This window comes from Cyprinus carpio, chromosome A18 (genome assembly GCF_018340385.1).
Source record: "Cyprinus carpio isolate SPL01 chromosome A18, ASM1834038v1, whole genome shotgun sequence".
Lineage (NCBI taxonomy): Eukaryota > Metazoa > Chordata > Actinopteri > Cypriniformes > Cyprinidae > Cyprinus > Cyprinus carpio.
In genome coordinates this window covers 12,455,381-12,477,047 of record NC_056589.1, presented here as the reverse complement: position 1 = coordinate 12,477,047, position 21,667 = coordinate 12,455,381, and the positions used below count along the sequence as shown (strand labels likewise).

The 21,667-nt window shown below is 36.0% G+C and overlaps 2 protein-coding genes across 2 annotated transcripts in view; one reads left to right on the top strand and one right to left on the bottom strand.

Annotated features, from left to right (window-relative positions):
* The window catches only part of dhx36 (DEAH (Asp-Glu-Ala-His) box polypeptide 36), a 29,882-nt gene extending 11,357 nt beyond the window's left edge, over positions 1–18,525 (top strand). Inside the window, exons 10-26 of the mRNA XM_042775040.1 lie at positions 175–315; positions 613–718; positions 5,531–5,618; positions 6,314–6,369; positions 6,552–6,616; positions 7,887–8,030; positions 10,251–10,368; positions 11,067–11,165; positions 11,757–11,930; positions 12,042–12,128; positions 12,504–12,587; positions 12,697–12,796; positions 14,357–14,447; positions 15,687–15,810; positions 17,853–18,005; positions 18,046–18,057; positions 18,112–18,525. Coding sequence (XP_042630974.1) covers positions 175–315; positions 613–718; positions 5,531–5,618; positions 6,314–6,369; positions 6,552–6,616; positions 7,887–8,030; positions 10,251–10,368; positions 11,067–11,165; positions 11,757–11,930; positions 12,042–12,128; positions 12,504–12,587; positions 12,697–12,796; positions 14,357–14,447; positions 15,687–15,810; positions 17,853–18,005; positions 18,046–18,057; positions 18,112–18,267 — 1,798 coding nt within the window. The 3' untranslated portion in view covers positions 18,268–18,525. The remainder of the gene's footprint in view (positions 1–174; positions 316–612; positions 719–5,530; positions 5,619–6,313; positions 6,370–6,551; positions 6,617–7,886; positions 8,031–10,250; positions 10,369–11,066; positions 11,166–11,756; positions 11,931–12,041; positions 12,129–12,503; positions 12,588–12,696; positions 12,797–14,356; positions 14,448–15,686; positions 15,811–17,852; positions 18,006–18,045; positions 18,058–18,111) is intronic.
* An 80-nt stretch (positions 18,526–18,605) lies between these two features.
* The window catches only part of LOC109110407 (rho guanine nucleotide exchange factor 26-like), an 85,060-nt gene continuing 81,998 nt past the window's right edge, over positions 18,606–21,667 (bottom strand). Inside the window, exons 13-15 of the mRNA XM_042775037.1 lie at positions 21,221–21,288; positions 20,807–20,908; positions 18,606–19,135 (exon numbers count right to left, since the gene is read on the bottom strand). Coding sequence (XP_042630971.1) covers positions 18,993–19,135; positions 20,807–20,908; positions 21,221–21,288 — 313 coding nt within the window. The 3' untranslated portion in view covers positions 18,606–18,992. The remainder of the gene's footprint in view (positions 19,136–20,806; positions 20,909–21,220; positions 21,289–21,667) is intronic.

The following is a 21,667-nucleotide window of genomic DNA, read 5'->3' as shown; positions in this document are numbered from 1 at the left end:
TGTCTTTTTGGATTGGCATTTTTGGGTGAATTATTCTTTTAGGCTGGTATCTCCATTTTAGATTTTCCCATCATGTTGTAGCGCAGTGACTGCAGTAGATGCACTAAAGTGAACTTGACTGACTGAATTTAGCAGTAGGAGTTTCTAATTGGAGGATTTAACTTTGGTTTTTAGGTTCAAGCCACAACATCAGGACCGCAGACCTCGCTATAGGAGAGGATTTATGCACGGCCAGAATGTACGACCAGAGAAAGAACAGAAAGAGGCTGAATACCGCGAGAGCTGGCCATGCTTCGCCCGTACGCTCAGAGATCGGTCAGTCTTTTTTGATAAACAATCTCATAGTGGCCCAGTGTACAAGCACATTAAAGTTAATGAACTACTTGACAAATTACCTTACGGTGAGGCATTAGATTTACAAACCTGCATGTCAGCTACTATGGCAAAGTTGGTTAGTGCATTTTTAAAATAAAACTATTGGTGAGGCTGATGTTAGATTGTGTTGATGTTTGTCTTGGAGCTTATAAAGGTGAATTCTTAAAGCAAATATTTACCAGTGCTTGAGTCAGTGAGATTTGATGTGGTTTGGTTTGTGTGCTGTGTGATTGGCAGGTACTCAGACAGCACCATTGATGCGCTGGAGATGATGGATGATGATGACAAGATCAACCTGGAGCTTATCGTAGCATTGATCAGACACATCGTGATGAAAGAAGATGTGAGTGCTTTCCCTGTACACCTGGCTGGTTTTTGTTTTTTTGGTGTGTATGTGAGTGTGTGTCCATGTGACTTGGCCAAATCAGGGACAGATGGTGAGTCTCCTATAAAGCAGAAACATGTTGGCATGAAATGTGTGCTAATACGGCTGCTTAGCGGAGCTTCCTCTCCTCTCCTCTCCTCTCCTCTCCTCTCCTCTCCTCTCCTCTCCTCTCCTCTCCTCTCCTCTCCTCTCCTCTCCTCTCCTCTCCTCTCCTCTCCTCTCCTCTCCTCTCCTCTAACTGACATGACATGAACTCCCATTTCCCATGCTTCTCTTTATAATTCTGGGACAGTTTCTTCCTACAGTCAGCTCTTTTATGTGGAAAAAATTTGGCACATGTGTCACGTGATTGCAGAGATATGTCAGAGAGGGGGAGATAAAAGACAGTTCTGTTTGGTATCTCTCTTTTTCAATACCACATTCACATACTTTTCATATCACTACATATTCATACTCTGCATGGATAAAATTAGTCCGAATCCTCAAATATGAGAAATAACACTCAAATATTATAACCTACTTTCATACCCCTGAAAGAGCTCATATTTATTTTATTTTTCTCTCTGTGGTGTACTTATAATGTCAGTCATGATTTAACTTAAAACCCTTAGACTTAAATGGGCTGCTGTGCCTTTGAGGCACTGTCTCAAATGACATCGTCAGCCCTTGTGGTTATCCTCCAAGTCATGCTTTGGTGACGTAAGCCAGTGCAGACCCATGGGAGCTTGTCAGCTTGTCCTTGAGGGTGAATGTGTTATAAAATTTGAGACTTCAGTCAGCTATCTATTTAATATTAATCAGCCTATGTATTATAAGCAAGAGTCATGGAATATATTTTAAACACTTGAATATCTTTATTTAAAAAAAAAAAATTTTTTGGGAACAGATAGAGGGTACTAAGGAGAAATTGAGACATTGCTGTAGATTTCATGATCCTATTTATGAATATGTATTTAAAACAGACAGTGGTTGTATAAATCAGAAATTATGCAAGGGAAGTATTCTAACCTCATCTTTCATATCTTTCTTCCTTGGGAAAAAATATAAATAAGGGTTGCTTTTGAGACTCTTACATTTATAAATGTATAACTTGCTTCAGAAAATATATTTCATAAAAAATCAAATAGGAGTGATGCCATAACTATGGAGGACTAGGTGTGACACTTAAAAAAAAATAAATGAATAAATTTAATAATTCAGGTATACAAATGGAAATAAATCCCTTTTTTTAAATGTACAAATTAATAGGCATATGTAGAACTGTACATTTAATTCATGTTTTAAAATGCATTTAGATGAAATAAATTAATATCATATTTAAATTAAGAAGTTTTAAATGTCAATTTATTATTCAGTGTTTTAAAATGTAGTTAAATAAAATAAAAGCATTTGAAAAATTGTCAAAGAAATCAACTGGCAAATAGATTTTCAATTGCATTTAATTTTTTAGAAGTTATTTGTTATAATTTACTTTTTTATTGTTTCATTTAACTACATTTTAAGCAGGAATAAAATATATGGTTTTAAATGTTAATTTACACTGATCAGCCACAAAATGAATTGGGCCACCTGCCCAATGTCATGTAGATCCCCTTCGTACTGCCAAAACAACTCTATAATGTGTCGAGGCACGGACTACATAAGACCTCTGAATGTATCCTGTGGTATCCGGAACCAAAATACTAGCAGCAGATCCTTTAAGTCCTGCAAGTTTCAAGGTAAGGCCTCCATGGATCAGGTTTGTCAGGTTGTATGGAATGTGCTGGACTAAGCACATCATATAAAAATTTTAAATTTGGAGGCCATGACAACACCTTGTAATTTTCCTTAAACCATTCCTGAACTATTTTTGCAGTGCAGCAAGCTGTGGGTGCCATCAGAGAACATCAGTGCTATGAAGCGGTGTCTGTAATCTGCAACAATCTTTAGGTAGATGTCAAAGTAGCATCCATATGAATGCCAGGACCAAGGTTTCCCATAACACTGCCTCGATCCCCACGTTCATCAATGACACTGATGCCAGTTCAGAAGTTGTCCTATTTTGCCCTTGTCAAAGTCACTCAGATCTTTTTGCTTGCCAATTTATCCTGCTTCCAACACATGAAATTCAAGAACTGACTGTTTACTTGCCCCCTAATATATCCCACCCTTTGACAGGTGTCTACTGTAACAGTACAATCACTGCTATTTACTTCACCTGTCAGTAGTTTTAATGTTGTGGCTGATTAGTGTATTTTTAATTTAAATATTTTAGATTTATTGATTTATTTAATTTTAACAACATTTAACAACAAATCAAAATCTCTATTTGTTCCTAAGAGTCCTTTGTAAAACATTTAGTATGTAATTCCTATAGTTTGATAATTGTACTTGTTATTGTAGCTCATTCTCCAGATTTAATCAGCTGGAGATGTGGCCTAGTGGTACATGTACATATTATACAAAGTACATGTTCTATGCCACATTGGTGCCATTGTTTGTGAACTAAGCTTGAATCTGGCTTGCATCGTCTCTCATTCTCTCTTCTTCTCATCATTTCCTCCTTACTGTGCTGTCATTAAAAAGTTGCAAACTGTCCAAACAAGTATAGAGCTGTAGAGAACACACAGACCCTGAACTGGTTTGTCTTGATGGCAGACACTTTTTCCTAGAGTTATGCAGTCAAAAACCTAAGAACATAATTGCTGTATGAAAAAAGTCCTCTGACCCTTACTAGAAGAGTGCAGCAAGAGAGAGAGAGGAGGAAAATATTGTGATCGGCTAATTAAGAAGTCAAACCATCAAATTACAGATCAAAAGCAGATTTAATTAATGATGTCTGGAGATTAAGCACCCTTGTTGACTTCACTATCTTCTGACTGGCTCTTCACTTACCTTAAAGACAAGAATTTATGTGTCTAAGAAGAAATAAGGTCTGGGCTGACAGCGTAACCCCTAAAATGGCAGGCAAATAACCCAATCTGTATCATGAAGTATGAAATAGTCCCATCACATTTGCCTCAAAGTCTCTGTTTATGTCTGCTCTTTTTGTTTGGGAGAGGAAGATGAAGAACAAGTTGTTTTTAGAAAGTGCCACTTGCATCATCAGTGTCACAGTCCTGGATGTCACAGTGGAACAGGGAGATTACGTATTCTTAATTAACCATAACATTTGGGAATATTTGACATTTTAATGTCAGGTTTGTTGCTCTACACAGAGGATTCTGGGTCACAGATTGCTCTGAAACGCATTCACATACATACACGCACCGTTTTCTGTTGGCATGCACAACCGGTGACATGCTTATGTTCATGCCCACATTGCAAGAGTAAGTAGATTCTGTTTAATTTGTCATGTACCCTTGCTGTGACGTTGCTAGGGTGTTAAATATAGAACCAGGGCCGCCTGGGAACACTTCATGTTTTATCTCCCTCCTCCCCTCCATCAACGCACACTGCATTTTTATGAGGGTAACCTCTCAGATCTCTTTTGCTAACGTAATAGATTTGATTCATTTTATCTGACTTTTGTAGGCGGCTCAATTTTTAGGACGGAAATTACCCCTCAGATCACAGTGTGGGAATGTAATTTGTGCTTGTGGTTATTTAAGAACTGTCAGAAATTTTCTTGAACTTGCCTAACGACATAAAATGAAAAGACTTCATTATTGTGAGTTCATTAATGGTGTCTTTGCGTGCAACCAAGTCTGTGTGGTTGGAGTGATTAAGCTGTTAACAATTGCATGACACGAATAGCTGCGGTGCTCATGGGATGCTAGGATATTGTGGGTGCCTGCCAAGGTGGTGTTATGCAGTTGCGAGTGTATTGGTTTATACTTTAGTGCCATGCTGTGTGGTCGACAGGGTATTCTAGTAGTTGTTATGTGGTTGGTAAGTTTTTGTTCTTAATGCTTTTGAAAGTCTCATTTGCTAACAAAGGCTACATTTATTTGATCAAAAATACAGTAAAAACAGTAATATCTTAAAATATTATTACAGTTTAAAATAACTATAACATCTATAAAAAAAAAAGTGTACATTTTGTCAAAATATAAAATGTAACTCTTTCCTGTGTTAACAAAGCTTTATTTTCAGCAGCCATTATTTCATTCTTGAGTGTCACATGATCATTTAGAAATCATTCAGGAAAGAGCAGAAAGACAGAGTATTAAATAAGGTTGTAAATGTTTCAGTTCTCAGACTTCGTCTGACCAGCATAAATACAAGTGTTATTACACCACAAGCAATAGAAACACCACAAGAAAATTACTGCTTGACAACATTATCAGACATACTTTGAAATGAAGACATTCTCTTATCTCTTACTCGAGGACAAATATCCCTTCAAAAACCATAATAACCATCATAAGATTAAATAACAAAGTAAAAATAATATTAAATCTAATAATATAATACAAATGACTGATCAATGAATGAATCAAAGAAATTAGTATATGAATGGGTTAAATGAGTATTATAAGTGATAAGATGATTAAACGAACAAATTAATGTTAAAGAAAGAAAAAAAAAACCATTTGTTGAAGACAGTTGTGCTTAATATTTTAGTGGAAACTGTGATACTTTTTAGGATTCTTTGACTAATAGAAAAGTTATTAGAACAGTAGTGTTTATTCAAAATAAAAATCTTCACATTATTAATGTCATTACTGTAACTTTTGATCAATTTAATTAATTTCTTTCAAAAAATCTTACTGATTCCAAACTTTTTGAACTTCTGAAAAAAGAAAGTATGTGCAATTGTAGACACATTGACGTTGCTTTGTGTTACAGAATGGAGCGATTCTGGTGTTTCTGCCTGGATGGGACAACATCAGCACCCTGAATGATTTGCTCATGGCTGACCAGATTTTTAAGTCAGGTAGATGTTTCAGTCTCTTAGTCACTTAGCCCCTGTTTGTAATATGTAGACACATTTTTGTAGTTCTACATATCTTGGCCAAGTCTGAAATGAGTCATAACAGACATGACCTGAGCAGTTGAAGTAAATATGATAGAAAACTGTTCAATGTCAAAATGTGGATGGTGATTGTTAAGCATTAGCGAAAAGGCTAAAATATTGATGATGGCAATTTCAAACAAACTTATTTTAAACTTATTTTGACAGGAAAAAGAAAATTAATATATATATATATATATATATATATATGATTCATAAAGTAGTGAAATTAAGCTTATATATATATATATACTGTTTGTAGCACATCAATCCTACATGGTAAATAAGCTTCTCACTTTCTTTCTCTGTTTGTTTAAAAAGAAAGAGCACTTTAAGCCAGGCAACAGTGAGTGTTTGCAGTCTAGAGTTCATGGTGCCTCAGAGAATGCTGCAAATCCATTGATATCAATGGGAATAGTTTGTTATAAAGACAAAACATAATTGTTATTTAGTTTCGTAGTATGAAATTTAGTTGCATATGTTAGTTATTTACTAACAGTGTAGAGGGTTGGTTGTTATAGGAACATCAAAATGAATCTCATGTCACAGCTACATGTGTCTTTACTCAGAATTAACAACAAATACATGTTCTTGCTCAAATCTCTGCTCTCTTTCAGATCGGTTTATGATCATCCCCCTCCACTCTTTGATGCCCACAGTGTCTCAGACTCAGGTAAGTGAAGACAGCTGTGGCAAGCTCTCTGCCTCCCACAACAGCTCACAAATGCGATCTTTCCCTCCCATCTGACTGCTGAATTGAATTTGCTAAGCTCCATGTGAAGTCCAGCGCCTCAAACTTTCAATAGTGCTATTATGTTCATGCATGACAGACACTTTGCTTGTCTATTCCTTTAGGTGTTCAAAAAGCCGCCTCCGGGAGTGCGCAAGATTGTCATCGCTACCAATATTGCAGAAACCAGGTGGGCTTGAGAGTGTGTTTTTCTCTTCACATATGTGTTGTGCTTTTCTCTCTCTTGTACTGTATGATGAATATTTGTCAGTTTTGTGTGATAATGAATAATTAACACTGTTACTGTTTTTCTGGCTAGCGGCATCAGTATGCAAAAGTTGAAGCCATGCAATGGCTAAGTGGCAATAGAGCCAGCTAATTAAAACTCAACTGACTAGCACACAGCTTTAAAACAGGTTTCAAGCATCATCTGTACAAACAAACTCAACAAAATGTTGAAAGCAGCCAGAATTTGATGGGATTTCATAAATAAATTCATCAGTGAATCTCTTTTTAATTGCGCTCAGTATCATCAGGCTGTTCTGTTGTTGAAATGTTTGTTCTCTGGTAATAAACATCTCCAAGTCTATAATGGTATTGGACTTTTATCAGCTATTAAGAGTCATTACAGTTATGTCAACTTTGTCATCATATTTCATCTTATAGTATGGTTCTGAAAAGTTTGCATAAAGACATGATTAAACTGCAATCACGTTGCATTTGTATGAATATTTAGGATTCAGTACATGTACAACTGTGCTTGTTTAACCCTTAAATGCATGAATGTTTTGACAGTCATTGTTACATATTCAAGTCTAGGATGTAGATTCTAACTGTCTTGATATTTTAATATCAATTATAAAATAAAATATTATGTTCCTGTGCCTCAGTGGTAGAGCATTACGTTTACCGCGCAAAAGGTTGTGGGTTAAATTCCCAGGGAACACACATATTCATAAAAAAAAAAAAAAAAAGCGCATATGTTTGTGCTTAATGCATTGTAAGTCCCTTTGGATAAAAGCATCTGCTAAATGCATAAATGTAAAATAAAGCATATTTCATAATCTTTTGGAATTTAGAAGGATTCGTTTTGAGCAGCTGCCTCAGTGCATTCAGTATCTGGATATGTGTGTGTGTGTGTGTATGTGTATATATATATATATAGGCCTAATATTATTATTATTATTTATTTATTTTTTTTTTATAATTAGAGAACACTTTTTTTCACATTTAGTGCACAGCCACATTTAAATTTCGACTGTAGTGTAGTACAAAGCAATGTTCAGTTGTCATTTTGGATGCCAACATTTTTTTGTTCCTAAAATAATTTGAACAGATGAAACATGACCAGTTTTTATTTCATGTCGTCTTAAGAGGGTATTTTTTTGTCCTCTACTTCTGTGATATCATTGTAATATATTTGTAATATTTCTCTTATTTTCGATTCCTGTCTCTTTCAGTATCACAATAGATGATGTCGTGTATGTGATAGATGGAGGGAAGATAAAAGAAACTCATTTTGACACCCAGAATAATATCAGGACCATGACAGCAGAGTGGGTGAGCTTAGCCAACGCCAAACAGAGGAAGGGCCGTGCTGGCAGGTACAGATATTTCTCCCTCCCCTCGTTCATCCTCTTTGATGTGTTTTTCCATCCATATATTAACAGCTCATCCTCAATCCATTCACAAGTATCAAAAACAATTTCAGTCAGAGGAATTGCACCCTATGGAAGAATGTCAAACCTCTCAGGATATATGCAGTGTATGCTTGTATCACAGGATTGCTGTGGGATTCTTTTTTTTTTTTTTTTTAATTAATTTTAAATTAAATTAAATTAATCAAAGAAGCAATACAATAAATAGGGTTCATGTCATTCCAATCCTGTATTACTTTCTTTTGTGGAACTACAATATGGCAAGACAATGCTATACAACATTTCTTGAATCTTGACACCACTGTGACCAAAACCCGCCAAAAAAAAGTTGACAAACCATAAAGATTTTAGGGGTAGGTCATATGAGAAAAACCTAATATCACAATATAAATAATTTTATTTGACAACTATATATAGGGCTGGCCGATAACCTCTGGGCATTTTTACTCAATATAAAATAAATACGAAAACAGCTGGTCAGTGCATGTTGCATGCTCTCTATGTCTCTGTGTGTCTCTGTTTTGGTTACTACTCAACTCACTGACACTCACTGTGTTTTCAGCATCTGCATTCTCAATAAATAAGGGACATGAACACATGAACCTCCTCTCCAGAGCTGTTCTGAGAGTTCACTTCACAAGCTTTTCACCACACTGCCGTACCATATTACTTTTCACATGGCAGACTGCCATCAAATACAAGCTGAAAGGGAAAGATCTCCATGAAAGACCATCAAAATAAAAGTTTAAATTAACTTGAGGAAATGATGACAAATATATGACTACTGTGTTCTGCAAAATATGGAAAGTCATGCCATTTTTGGTGTATACAACACTATAAACTGTAGTTGTATTTAAAAGACCTGCACAAAGATTTTTCTCTTTTTACAGGTATAATAAAACAGGTCACATGTTGTTTTGAACAACATTAGGCAACACGAGTAAATAATGACAGAATTTTAATTTGGGGTAAAATAGCCATTTGATGTGAACAAACCCCAAACAGTCTGAATCTAAAAACTTCTCCTTTTGTCTTCTAATTCATGTCTAGTATGTGTGTTCATGAAAGGTCGGTCTATCTCTGAGCCGAGACTGCTTTTTTTTTCAAGGTTTCACTCTCTCTCTCTGTCTTTTTTAAGTCCACACAGAGAGGAAAGATGTGACCTTGAATAGCTTCATTGTTATCTCAGTCATTTGATAGGAAAGTAAAAAAAAAAAAAAAAAAAAAAACAATCTTTCTGTTGGATTTTCTTGAAGTTGAAGGAAGGCCACATACAGTATCTCATCTCTAATCCTGTTTGGCTCTGTGTGTATGTGTATGTATATATATATATATATATATATAATTATTCTTTTTTTGATGTTTAGTTTGTTTTGAAATGGCAAACTAAACTGTTTTCAGGTAGGTATGTGTGTGAGTGAGGCAGTGTGCTTTTTTGTCTGGTTTCTATGATTTGTGGGTTAAATTGGCACAGTGACTCATGCTTTTTAGACAGTGAGTGAGAGGGTGTGTTTGTATGAGAGAGGGAGGATAATAAGTCAGTCACTAGCTACTACATGAATCTACCCTGCTGCTCAGCACAGACTCTGACACACCATTTCATTTTCATACTCATTCACAAACGCCCAGATGTATGCCCCCTCTCATTGTACCGGCATATATCCACACACTCACACGCACACCGCTCCGTTGCCACAGTAACTCCATAGCACTGCATTATTCATGGGAAAGCAAATTAACTTTCACATCAGCAAGCTTTGACTAGTCTTGCATAGACTTTGACTGTTGGCATAAAGTTTGATCCACAATAGCAGCTTTAGGCTGGCCAAGATGCAGAAAAAAAGGCATTATGTTCCTTCCTGTCTACTTTTGTTACCTTTAATCTTTATATATATATATATATATATATATAAAACAAAATACCTACTTAATACTTAGATGCAGTCTGATTTGGATTTGAATTTTAATGTAGAATATAGGTGAATCTCTTTAATGTTATTGTATGATAAATGAATAAATGTAAGTCTAAACTATAGGCCAGAATTCTCAATTACATTTAGCCAGTAGCAATTTGCATTCATCAAACAGACATTCTTAATGGAAGCGGTGTGACATTGTTTCCTCTGTCTTGCTTGTTTTTTTTTTTGTGTGTGTGTGTGTGTGCAGAGTGTCTCCTGGGAAATGCTATCACCTGTATAATGGACTGAGGGCCAGCCTTCTGGATAACTACCAGTTACCTGAGATCCAACGCACTCCACTGGAAGAGCTTTGCTTGCAAATAAAGGTATTCCGTCAGATGCTCGGTCTGAGAAAGTACATTCTACATTCACTAAAATGCATGGTTGAACTATCAACTAAAGTATCAACCGATCTATCTATATTTGAGCCACATTACATAGGTTTGGTGTCAGCAGTAGGTGTGTTTACTGTTAAAATGCATAAGAATCATGCTTATTTGCAATTCTCAGAGAGTGAGCGTCTCACTGCTTTGGTTTTGGGAAATTGGACTGAACATTTCCACCGGTGACTCATTCAACACACACACACACACACACTCTCAACCTCTTTCCCCCTGAATCTGTGTGGCTCTAATGGGGCCTGGAGGCATAGGTTTCACAAATAGTCTCCGGTGACTGTAATAAGCGAGCACACAAACAAACTAATGGATTAAAAGGGACATTAATCACTGTCATTGTATCTGAGAGGCAGTGTAATGTGTAACGAGGCCTTTTAGCTCTGTCAATTACTGCTTATTTTCACCTCCGCATGGCTGCCCAGTTCCAGTTCTCTCTGATGCTCAGAAGTACAGCGGGCACCAATGAATATTCACACTCATTTATGCACACAAAGCCTTGGGGTTCATCTTATAATACTTATAGAATCATTTGTCTGCTTAAATTATGAGAAGGTTTTATTTAATAAAAAATGTGGTCTACTTCTCTCTCTTTTTCTGTCTGTCTATTCTATCTATTTTTCTGTCAGATACTGAAGTTGGGACCCATTGCATCATTCCTGCGAAAAACCATGGACCCCCCGGCGGACAAAGCGATAGAACTGGCCATCACACACCTGGTGGACCTGGTGAGAGGCTACAGTGATGAAAAGGAAAAATAATTGATAGAATTGAAAAAGAAGTTGGATTAATAAATAAGGAATAATTTACAGTCTGCCATTACTGTAAAATAAATTGGGTAGTCAGGATCCCAACGCGAAGCAGCTACATGGATACTTAGTGAATAAATTAAATGGACATGAAAGATCACTTTGAGTGTTGCAATCTTGGTAAGGCTTAATCTAAAGTCATTATCGCAAAATAAACAGACGTGGAGGTTCCGGGGAACCAAAATTCACTTATTAGACGGACATGAAGTATTGATTTGAGCTGATTGTACTTTATGTAAGAGGAAAGACAGAAGAGTGCTAAAAGAGGCGTGAAACACAGGGACATAGGAAATCAATGGCCTGAGACAATAGTCCTTTATACTGTTATTATGCATAATAATTTGACAGTGGCATGTTGTGATTGATCAGATTCAAGTCTTCAAGTAAACTGTGTAATTAAGAGGTGTAATGACTAAAATCGAAGTACTTTGCAGTAACACAATATAAAAAAAAAAAAAAAAAAAACATGTTTGTTTGAAAATCCAACCTTTTCTCTTTTATATCTCGTAGAATGCCCTGGACCGGAATGAAGAGTTAACTCCATTAGGATTTCATCTCGCCCGCATGCCTGTAGAGCCTCACATAGGAAAAATGATTCTGTTCGGGGCTCTTCTGGGCTGTTTGGACCCTGTGCTTACCATTGCGGCCAGCCTTAGCTTTAAAGATCCCTTCTTCATACCACTGGTAACGCAAGCACTACACCCGCAATTCATCCATTCCCCAGAATATTTAGAGCAACCCCAGAGGGTGTTTTCTAATAAAGGCTTGTTTGACTGATGGATTCATTTATCTCAGGGAAAGGAGAAGATTGCGGACAAGAGGAGGAAAATCCTCTCCCGAAACTCTAGAAGTGATCATCTCACTATTGTCAATGCATTGTGGGTAAGTCCTAAAGAGTTTATCTTCATTAAAAAGTTACTCTTAGATCTTAGGTTTTTGTGTTTGTGTGTTCTGGTATATATGGTTTATGAGGACACAAGTATGTATAATGACATGGGTACTTCAACGTAAACATGGTTTATGAGGAAACTTCCTGTGTCCCCATAAACCAAAAGGCTTAAAAAAACATACTTAATGGTGTTTTATGAAAGCAAAAAATTGTAGTTTTCTGTAAGGGGTAGGTTTAGGTATAGGGTTGTTGTAGGGCGATAGAAAATACAGTTTGTACAGTATAAAAACCATTACACCTATTTAGAGTCCCTGTAAACCACATATGCAAGAATGTTTGTATGTATTTGGTGTTTTTTTTTTTTTTTAGGCTGGGAGGATGCTAAGAAACAGGGCAGCAGGTTTGAGAAGGAATACTGCTGGGAAAATTTCCTATCTGCCAACACGCTACAGGTCCGTCTTCACACTCCACAAATCAAACATAAGTTAAACATAAAAGAAAACATTAGGCTCTTTAATATGTGCTTAATGAACAAAAACCCATTTTGCTCATTCCTACCAGATGCTTCAAAATATGAAGGGTCAGTTTGCAGAGCATCTTTTGGCAGCTGGCTTTGTGAATAGTAAGGACCCTAAAGATCCCAGCTCTAACATCAACTCAGGTAACTCTTACTTACTGCATTGTGCAGACTAACTATTTGTCCTTTATCCCAGCTGTCCACTTGTTCACACATCTTTCTGTCATTTTGACTGTCATTACCACAGGGACCTTTAAAGATTTGAGCAGTCTGAGTGTGCTGATTTTGACAGCCTAGCTTTGAAAAGAGATGAGCTATTACTTTTCTCAAATCAAAACAAATTGGCACACCATAACAAATTGGCAATTGCCCATTGCTCCCAAAAAAAAAAATTAAAATTTTTTTTTATTTTTTTTTATTGAATTTGGCATGTTCAGCCAACAGTATACAACCATTTTTTACAACACTTACTGATCTAGGTTAATTTTATTTTTTTTACATTTTATATTGTTCATTGTTAATTAATTTGTTAATTACTAATGTAAATTTATACAACTTAAAATGTTAGTATATGAAAAAATTAACATTTATCTAAAGTAATAAAAGCTGTTAAATTATGGTTGGTTCATAATACCTAATGCATTCAAAGGGGTCATGAATTGGGCAGTTCAATTTTCCTTGATTTTTGACCATATAAGAGGTCACTGTACTATAAAATGCAGAATTCATAACGCTATATTATGCACCTCATCACAAATGACCTGTCTGTCACTTCAGTTCAGTGAGTGACTTCTGCACTCTTGATTAAAAACTCCCGTTATAAACAATGCCGTTTTCTACACTGCAAAATTAATCTCTTATTTACATTGTGTCTGCACTGTGTTAAGATTAAATTATTTGTTATATATATCAAAATATAATGCTTTAATCAATACTTTTTACAATTAGCTAATCTCTGCAGCATAAACATTGTAATAACAAAGTCCCTTTAAAGTCCTAAGTCATTTCACTCGCCGGCCATCTTTAAAATGCCTCTCGGGCAGCTATTTCAGTAATGTGAGTGCAGGTCTTATCTCTTTAAATAGGGAAACATCAAATTCTTCAAAGCTGTTCACCAAGTTTATGAACCACTGCACAAAACTGCTGCAGTGAAGCGATGACTAATTAGTGATTGGCTCTTTTATTTAGAAGGCGGGACTATTCTGCCATATTGTGCCACATCTCCCATTCATAATGTAAAGTCTTTGGTAATAGTTACTTAATGTGCAAAGATGCTACCCAGTCATAGCAGTGGGCATTTACATGGAGGGGTGTGTGTCTCTTGTAGTGTTTAAATCAATGTAAAATAAGGGTAGAAATTGTACCTTTTTTTTTTTTATTAAGACCATTTTTGGTGTAAAAGTTCCATTAACACTGTAAGTGCAACATTGGGAAACATTGTAACTTTTTTATTTATTTTTTTTAATTCAGTTTATGACCCATTTAACTAATCTTAACTAATTGGTGGGCTCTCTTTACTTGACTAGTAAGCAGCCATCCAGGAATTAACACCTCCAAACCACTCAGAAAAAGCACCACCAAAATGATTTTTTAATTTTATTTCTAGCTCTGTTTTTCTCACTGCTCTGTGTAGTCCATGTTCCACTTCACATTTTTATATCTAACATAAGTAATGTTCTTCCTTTTAATTTTTTTGTTACTCAGAGAATGAGAAGCTGATTAAGGCTGTGATCGTAGCAGGTTTGTATCCTAAAGTGGCCAAGATTCGCCCCAACCATAGTAAGAAGAGACCAATGTAAGTGACAGGTATTTCTCCTGTTGCTTGTGTTACTGTCTGTTTCTGAATATGTTGCCTCCATTCTTCAGCTCATTGAAACACCTGGGCGTTGAATGTGTAAGGGATAATCAACGGTTTGCTATGCACTAAAGGATTTTAAATGCACAACGTGGAGGCTAAGAACCAGCCAGCGCGAAGCGGAGTGCATTTAATATCCTTTAATGCATAGCAGGCCATTGATTATCCCGCTTATTCCATGGTCATTTACCAAGTTATAGACAAGTTAAAACTAGTATTGCTCTTTGCAGCGCAATATTTGACGAATGGGTAAAAATGACGGTTATTTTCGTCAGTTACCACTTGTTAGCGCAAGCATTCTGCCCGCTTCAAATCAGATACAGAGATGAAATAGTGCAGTAAGATCACATTTATTTGAATGAATTATAGCATTTTTTTTTTTTGTTTATGAATGACCGATCGTTTGATCGTTTTCTCTACAAAGTTGTGATCCAGTATCTAAGCGTTTTTCTTAATAAAAGTCACGGGGCAGCATAGACAAGTTTATGTTGGCCTACTCCTGAACCTTTCTGTGTGTGCAGCGGGATCTCTCTCTGTGCGAGTGATGTGTGTGTGAATGTGAGTGTGTCAATTAAAGCAGTGCATTGATATAGAACGGTGATCAAACTGACTTGGAACTACCTGTGCATTAAACTGTTTTAATGCATACCTGCAAGCCAAAAAGGCTCCATGTCATGCATATAAATTCCTTTAATGCACGGTAAATCGTTGATTATCCTTTACTTATTCCAGTATTCCTTCTATTGTCATTGTTGAAAACAGGTGTGCATTTAATAATTTATGTATTTTATTTATTTATTTATTTTTGGATTATGTGAAGAACAAAGTACAAAAGTATTTAGTTGTCAACATTTAGTTGACCCCAAACTGTAATCTAAGTCTTTGATCAGAATTTCTGTACAAAATAAGTAATTAAACTGACCACTTAGATGGGAATGGGGCTATCTAAACAAGATGTAAAGTGACTTGATACATTTTTTTTTTTTTTAGATACTTAGGCAGGGGCAAATCTGAAATTGATGAGACAATAATAGCCCCAGTATAGATCCACATTTAAATGTCTAAACAATCTCTGAAAAGAAATGTCTGAAATAGTGTGTAGACATTCAATCAGGTCCATTGTTTGATTTGTAAAATTACATCATTTTTGAAAATTGAATCTTGAAATTGTTTTTGCAGGCCAGTGAAGGTTTACACTAAGGCTGATGGGAAAGTTTGTATCCACCCTAAATCTGTCAATGCAGAGGAAACACAGTTCCACTACACGTGGCTCATTTATCACCTGAAGATGAAGACCACCAGTGTATGTACATTTTTTATTTACCTCATAGTGAGGTTTTGACAACTTTAGCTAACCAAATTGTCCCCAATAATCTCACACACATACACTTATTATGCTGTTCATTCACTCATTTCAAAGGGAAGGACTACTGTATATCATTTGCTGAAGTGCTGTTTAGCTGCGATAGAGGACATGTGTTTGCAAATTAATGCTGCATCTAGTTTAAGTCCATCTTTTATTCAGTTTCTGTCTGCCTTTTAACTGACACCCTCTCAAAAGAGATCAAAGCTCCTTACTCAATCGAGGAGTACCATTTCTGGCATCTCTCTACATGTGCAATGAGTCTCACACATGCACAGATACAGTACGCCTGTGGCTGTTTTTGCCAGAAAAAGAAGTGAAACAATATTAACTTTGGCACTGTTCTGTCACATTGGTGCAGATTGAACTGTCCTGTGCACCAGTGTCCGTTGGGTGAAACGCTGGCATGTTCGTCTTGTCCTTTTCAAAGAAACTGATACTGTAGAGACTAAAGTTAGAAATAAAGAGTGAGACATCAACCCGTGCAAGCTATAGTCAGTACCATATATAGTAATCTGTGTTTTTTTTCGAGTTATAACAATTTGTACTAAAATTATTATTTCATGCTCATGTATTTCATGGATTGGTTGATCTGTAACTTAGGGTTCAGAGTCCTGATCAACCCTGACTGTGACAGAACATTATCGCTTAATTTTTTCGTCTTTGCGGAGTCTTTCTTTCGCAGCAGTCATACCGATGCAGGAAACACTGGGAGAGTGAAGAAAATTACATGTAAAAGGAGGAGAAAGATTTTCAAGAGAGTGGCTAGGGAGATGCCTGAAGCAAAGTGGTAGATAGTAAGATTGAAGCATTGGAGAAAGAGAAATTGTGTGAATGAAGTTTGAATAAACCAGCAGATGGAGAGATTGAGGAAGGGGGCAGGATGAGACTCTAGAGACTCAGTCAGATTGAAAGCTAAAAGGTTTGTGTGAAGATTGAGAAAGATTGATACGTGAAAGTGAATTGAGGTGAACTGAATTTTAAGGTCTGCATTTGGTTGTTGTCCTTGTCTCACATCAGTCTTTTCCTCGTTCACTCTCACTCTCTTCAATGTCAATGTCCACAGCGCTGACCAGTGAAACCTCCCCACGTTGTAAACCTACAGTATGTGGATCCTAATTAGGACTTTTTATTTGCTTAACATTACTGATGCAAGAAGAGCCAAAGACAAGCTTTTCTTCCTCTCTCTTTTCACTGGACTCTTTTTAGACACATTTACACTATTCGGTTTCTGTGTGGATGTAAAAGTATTGCTCTGTCACAAGACAGGGTGACATTTTCACTCACACATTTTGTGTCTCCACTCACTGCCTTATGAAACAGTACATTTAAGGACTGAGACAGCCTTAAGAAATCTCAAGATTGTAGGGGTGGTTTATTTTTGCTTTTGCATGTGTGCCTTAGAATGCTGTTTGAATTTTGTAAAACTAGTCAAATGCACAAATAACAAACAAACTGAATTGATGAGACTAATGCTTGATGTCTGATCAACAAGGCTGGTCAAGGCAAGTTCTTAAATATGTAATCTGAACTGTATTACATGGATTTAATTTATTTTGAAAATGTATACACTGCTTTTCTAGAAATGGTTGTTTTAATGCCTTGTAAACATGTCAAGTGGTGTAACCATCAAATAATATTTCTTTAATCTATAATTCTTTATTATTAAGGTCAATTTGTCTGAAATTGAGTTGCTGACCTTGTCACAGTCACCAGGGTCTACATGAATCCTCTCTATGATAATTATATTTTCTATGGTTTTCTTGTCTCATGACAACAAAATGATTTATGTTGATTAAATGACTTGGCAGGCAATTTGTACTATTATTAATATTTTAAAACAAAAACAAGTTATTTTACTTTTTTATTTTAGATTTTTTCTTTCTTTCTTGTGATTTATAGAAATGAATTGTATTAATTAATTTTTCTTATAAACAAATCTGATTTTTCTAATAGATTTTTTTCAATCCATTTTTTTAAAGCTCTTCCTCTACGACTGCACCGAAGTTTCTCCATTTTCATTGTTGTTTTTCGGAGGGTATATTTCCATCCAGAGGGACCAGGACCAAGAGACAATCGCCGTGGACGAGTGGATTGTGTTTCAGTCCCCGGCACGCATTGCGCACCTGGTCAAAGTGAGCTTTAACTTGACGTTTTTGAGATATTATGCTGCAGAGCATTCAGTTGGTGGGTTGCAGTTTTTTCTTTAAATTTTTTTTTTTTATTTTGGGATTTGGGGAGGGGGTTGGAATTTTTATTGGGGGGGAGGTAAAAAATCCACGCCCTGTGGTCTGGAATGACCGGAGATCTAAAGATTGTGCTGTTCTCTCTGCTATAATCGACCTCATCACAACACAGGAAACCCCTGCTGGAGGCCCCAGGAGAGGCAGCCAGTGAGCACCAACCAAGAGGAGCTTTATTTATTTGAATGACATTCAACTGAGACATAGAGAAAGTGATCTGCTCTCACAGCTGTGTGATGTGACTCAGTGATACTCTTTATCAGTTCTTGTAGGTGTTTGAGTAAATACCTATAGCATCCGAAATAAGAAACAGCTTTTTGGCACTTCTTTTTTTTTTTTTTTTTTTTTTTAAAGGCATTGGCTTATTATTGTATACTTTTCTTTACAGTAATTTATTAAATTTGCCATTATACAATCAATTTGTCTATGGAGGACTTCCATTCTTAATCTCACCATATACACACATATAGGTTAAGGAACATATAGTAAAGGTTTAAGCAATGAAATATATTTTAATGCATACAAAAAATAAATTGATATACTGATTATAAAAGTTTACAAATTGAATACATATTTACATTCGGCATTATTCATGTTTACATTTTCCCTGAGAGTAATTTCAAAGAGTAAACATCTCTGTGCTGCTATAAAACTTGCCTTCACTTTAAACAGGGACTCGCAAGTCCACAAAATATAATATTTTTAAATGAGCCCTGAGCTCAGTTTATAATCACATAAAAGCTATTGTTTTAAACATATGGTGTATATTTTTTCCTTTGAAGCTACTTAAATTGTTCCTTCTCTGTAGTGGTTAGATTCATCCAGTCTTCTTCATGTGCTGTACGTTCCTCAGAAGGAGGTAGAGGTCCAGTAATGGCCTCAGACATTGGTCTCTAGGCCTTGCAGACGGTCCATTCTCTGCATGTTTTTCTCGATGGTTGCCTGACAGGTGATGAGTTCGGCGCACTCGGCCAGGAACCAGCCCCTCTCTCCATCCCGCAGACGATCGCCTTCATACCAGCCTGAAAACACAGCCAGACTTCAATTCACCTCCTTCATACACAAAATGTGTTTGCTTTGTTCAGTGACTGGTTTAACTATAACAAAACACAATCTACTGTCAGAGCCACAGCTTAGTGGTCTGTAACATGAGCTTAATTTGTTCCATTTCTTACTCCCATTTCCTCTTCATTTACATAAACATAAAACTGGCAAAAAAAAGGACTAAAATAAAGAACCATATAAGGGTCTTTAAATTTTAACAATGTGACAAATTGAAGTAGAGCTGAAAAAACACTTTCTACTTCGAACTGCTTTCCTTTGATAAGTATTGTGGAGAGCTTATAAAAGATCTCTTTACTGTGGAATGAAATGTTCAAAAATAAAATAGCCTGCTTTCAACTGTCTTTTGTATATTTAATGGCTATTAAAAGATTCAAAGGGCCTTTGAAGCCTTATCCCATGAGCCCTGGCCTTTCAACATGAAAGCCAGCCAGCAAGAAACAGCCAGAGTGAGACCATTGCTTGACCCTCTGACCAGCACCATCAAAACTGAGACCTTCAGCTGAGCCTCACATTAAAACACATCCCTGTGGTTATAGGACGACTCGTTCTGGGACAATAATTTTAACACATCAAAAAAAAAAACATGTGGGATAACTTTACCACAAGCAGTGAAAGTTCAGATTTGTTTAGAGAATCTGGAAAATAGAACAGACCAAGTATGAACTTGAGATAACACCCTTTAGAAAAGTGGTTCTCAACCTTTTTGACTCCAAGGCTCCCCTTTGTCCAAGACGATATTCAAATGCCATCTTATACAGTATAACCTGATTTGTACTTCGGTTGAAATAGAGATAAAAATAAACTCAAAAATATAATGTCAGTTTAATGCTGAACATCTTTATTTTTTTGTGTTTCTTTTAGCATTTTAAATTAGATTTTTAATATAACTACATTTAAATAATTTAAGACTTATTAGGGCCCCCCAGTTTGGAATCATTTCTTTGAGGCCTTTTAATACCAGAATTGATTTTCTGTCTGAAAATGTGGTGCATTTTAATTGTTCATGACCTTTTTAAATTTTTGATGACCAAATTCACTTTAAATAAATATTCCAAACCAGGTTTGATTTCAATACTTATTCAGAAGTATATCTGCTAACAACATATTGCAATATGGCAAACTTATAGCATCTGTATGATCTAAAACCTTCATCCCGATTTGGTCTCCAACCTTTTTATCCAGACCTGATATTTATTAGACCTGATTCCTCATTTCATTCCTACATACTATTATAAACCAAATAGAAACATGTTTGTATTTTATGAAAGTTGATGACAGTATCCCCATATCCATAGCAATTTACTGTTTTTTATATATAATCTTTTTCGTTGGATAATCTTTTTTTTTTCTGTCCCTTTTTATTTATTTCTTAATTTTTGTATTTGGTTGTTTTCAATTTTATCCAAAAAAGTCTGGCAGTTAATGCTTCTTTTCAGACCGATATGACCATTTGCGTGCATCCATACATATCACCTACTATCAGAGAGTGAAAGTATATTTTCACCGTCTGCCATTTTCCCCCCCTCATTGGAAAAGACAAATCAAATGTGAAAATCAGACTGAATTTTCATGTTGGTTTGAACAGGCCTTTAGAATGAAGAATGGAAGAAAAGGGAGGATGACCTCACCGTCTACCGTCTGTAACACCAACACCACATCAGCCACCTGTAGAGAGAGCTCATCCGGCTGCCTGGCCGTGTATGTCCTTGTCACCTCAACCTGCATGGCATCTAATGAAGAAATACAAAATTAAAATAAAATAAATATAATAATAATAATAAAACACTATGATATTCTAGTACTTTAATATGCCTCCCTAAATGTAAGTCAGGAATCTTTTTTATTTATTTTATTATCCACTAGGCAAAAATCATAAGCTTATAGCAATACTACACCTCAACATGCAGCATGACTTGAGATAACATTCACATTCGTGTGTGTGGGGTTTTGTAAGTTTTGTAATGGTTATTTTGAGTAGTGTCGCTGTAATACACTGCAAGGCCAGAGGGTGGTGCTGTTTCGCTGAGGCTGGCTGTACTCACTTATTCTGTCATTCTTGTTGTTACTGTTGTTCTGTCCCAGAGCGCTGATCCAGCGGGCTTTCTCATTACTGTCACAAAAGAAAACATACTTCATTAACTTATAACTACTTAAGCAGTTTTTCTTTTGACTCACAGTTGTATGTGATTTCTGTTAAAACTATCGAAACCAAACAATAAAGAAGCTATTCCTTTATTGTTCTGGACATTCACAGACACACCTCCAGACTCTGGTATAACAGCAGGTAAAGTCACTAGGAGAAACGTGACCTTGGTGCTGAAGCATTCATTACATTCAGTACAAGAAGAGTCTGTTCATTCTTGTAAGCTCCTTTGTGTTTGTTCAATTTCACAAGAAAGAATGAGAAAGAAAGAAAGAAAGAAAGAAAGAAAGAAAGAAAGAAAGAAAGAAAGAGATGCAGAGAGAAAATAAAGAGACAGGGGATTGCG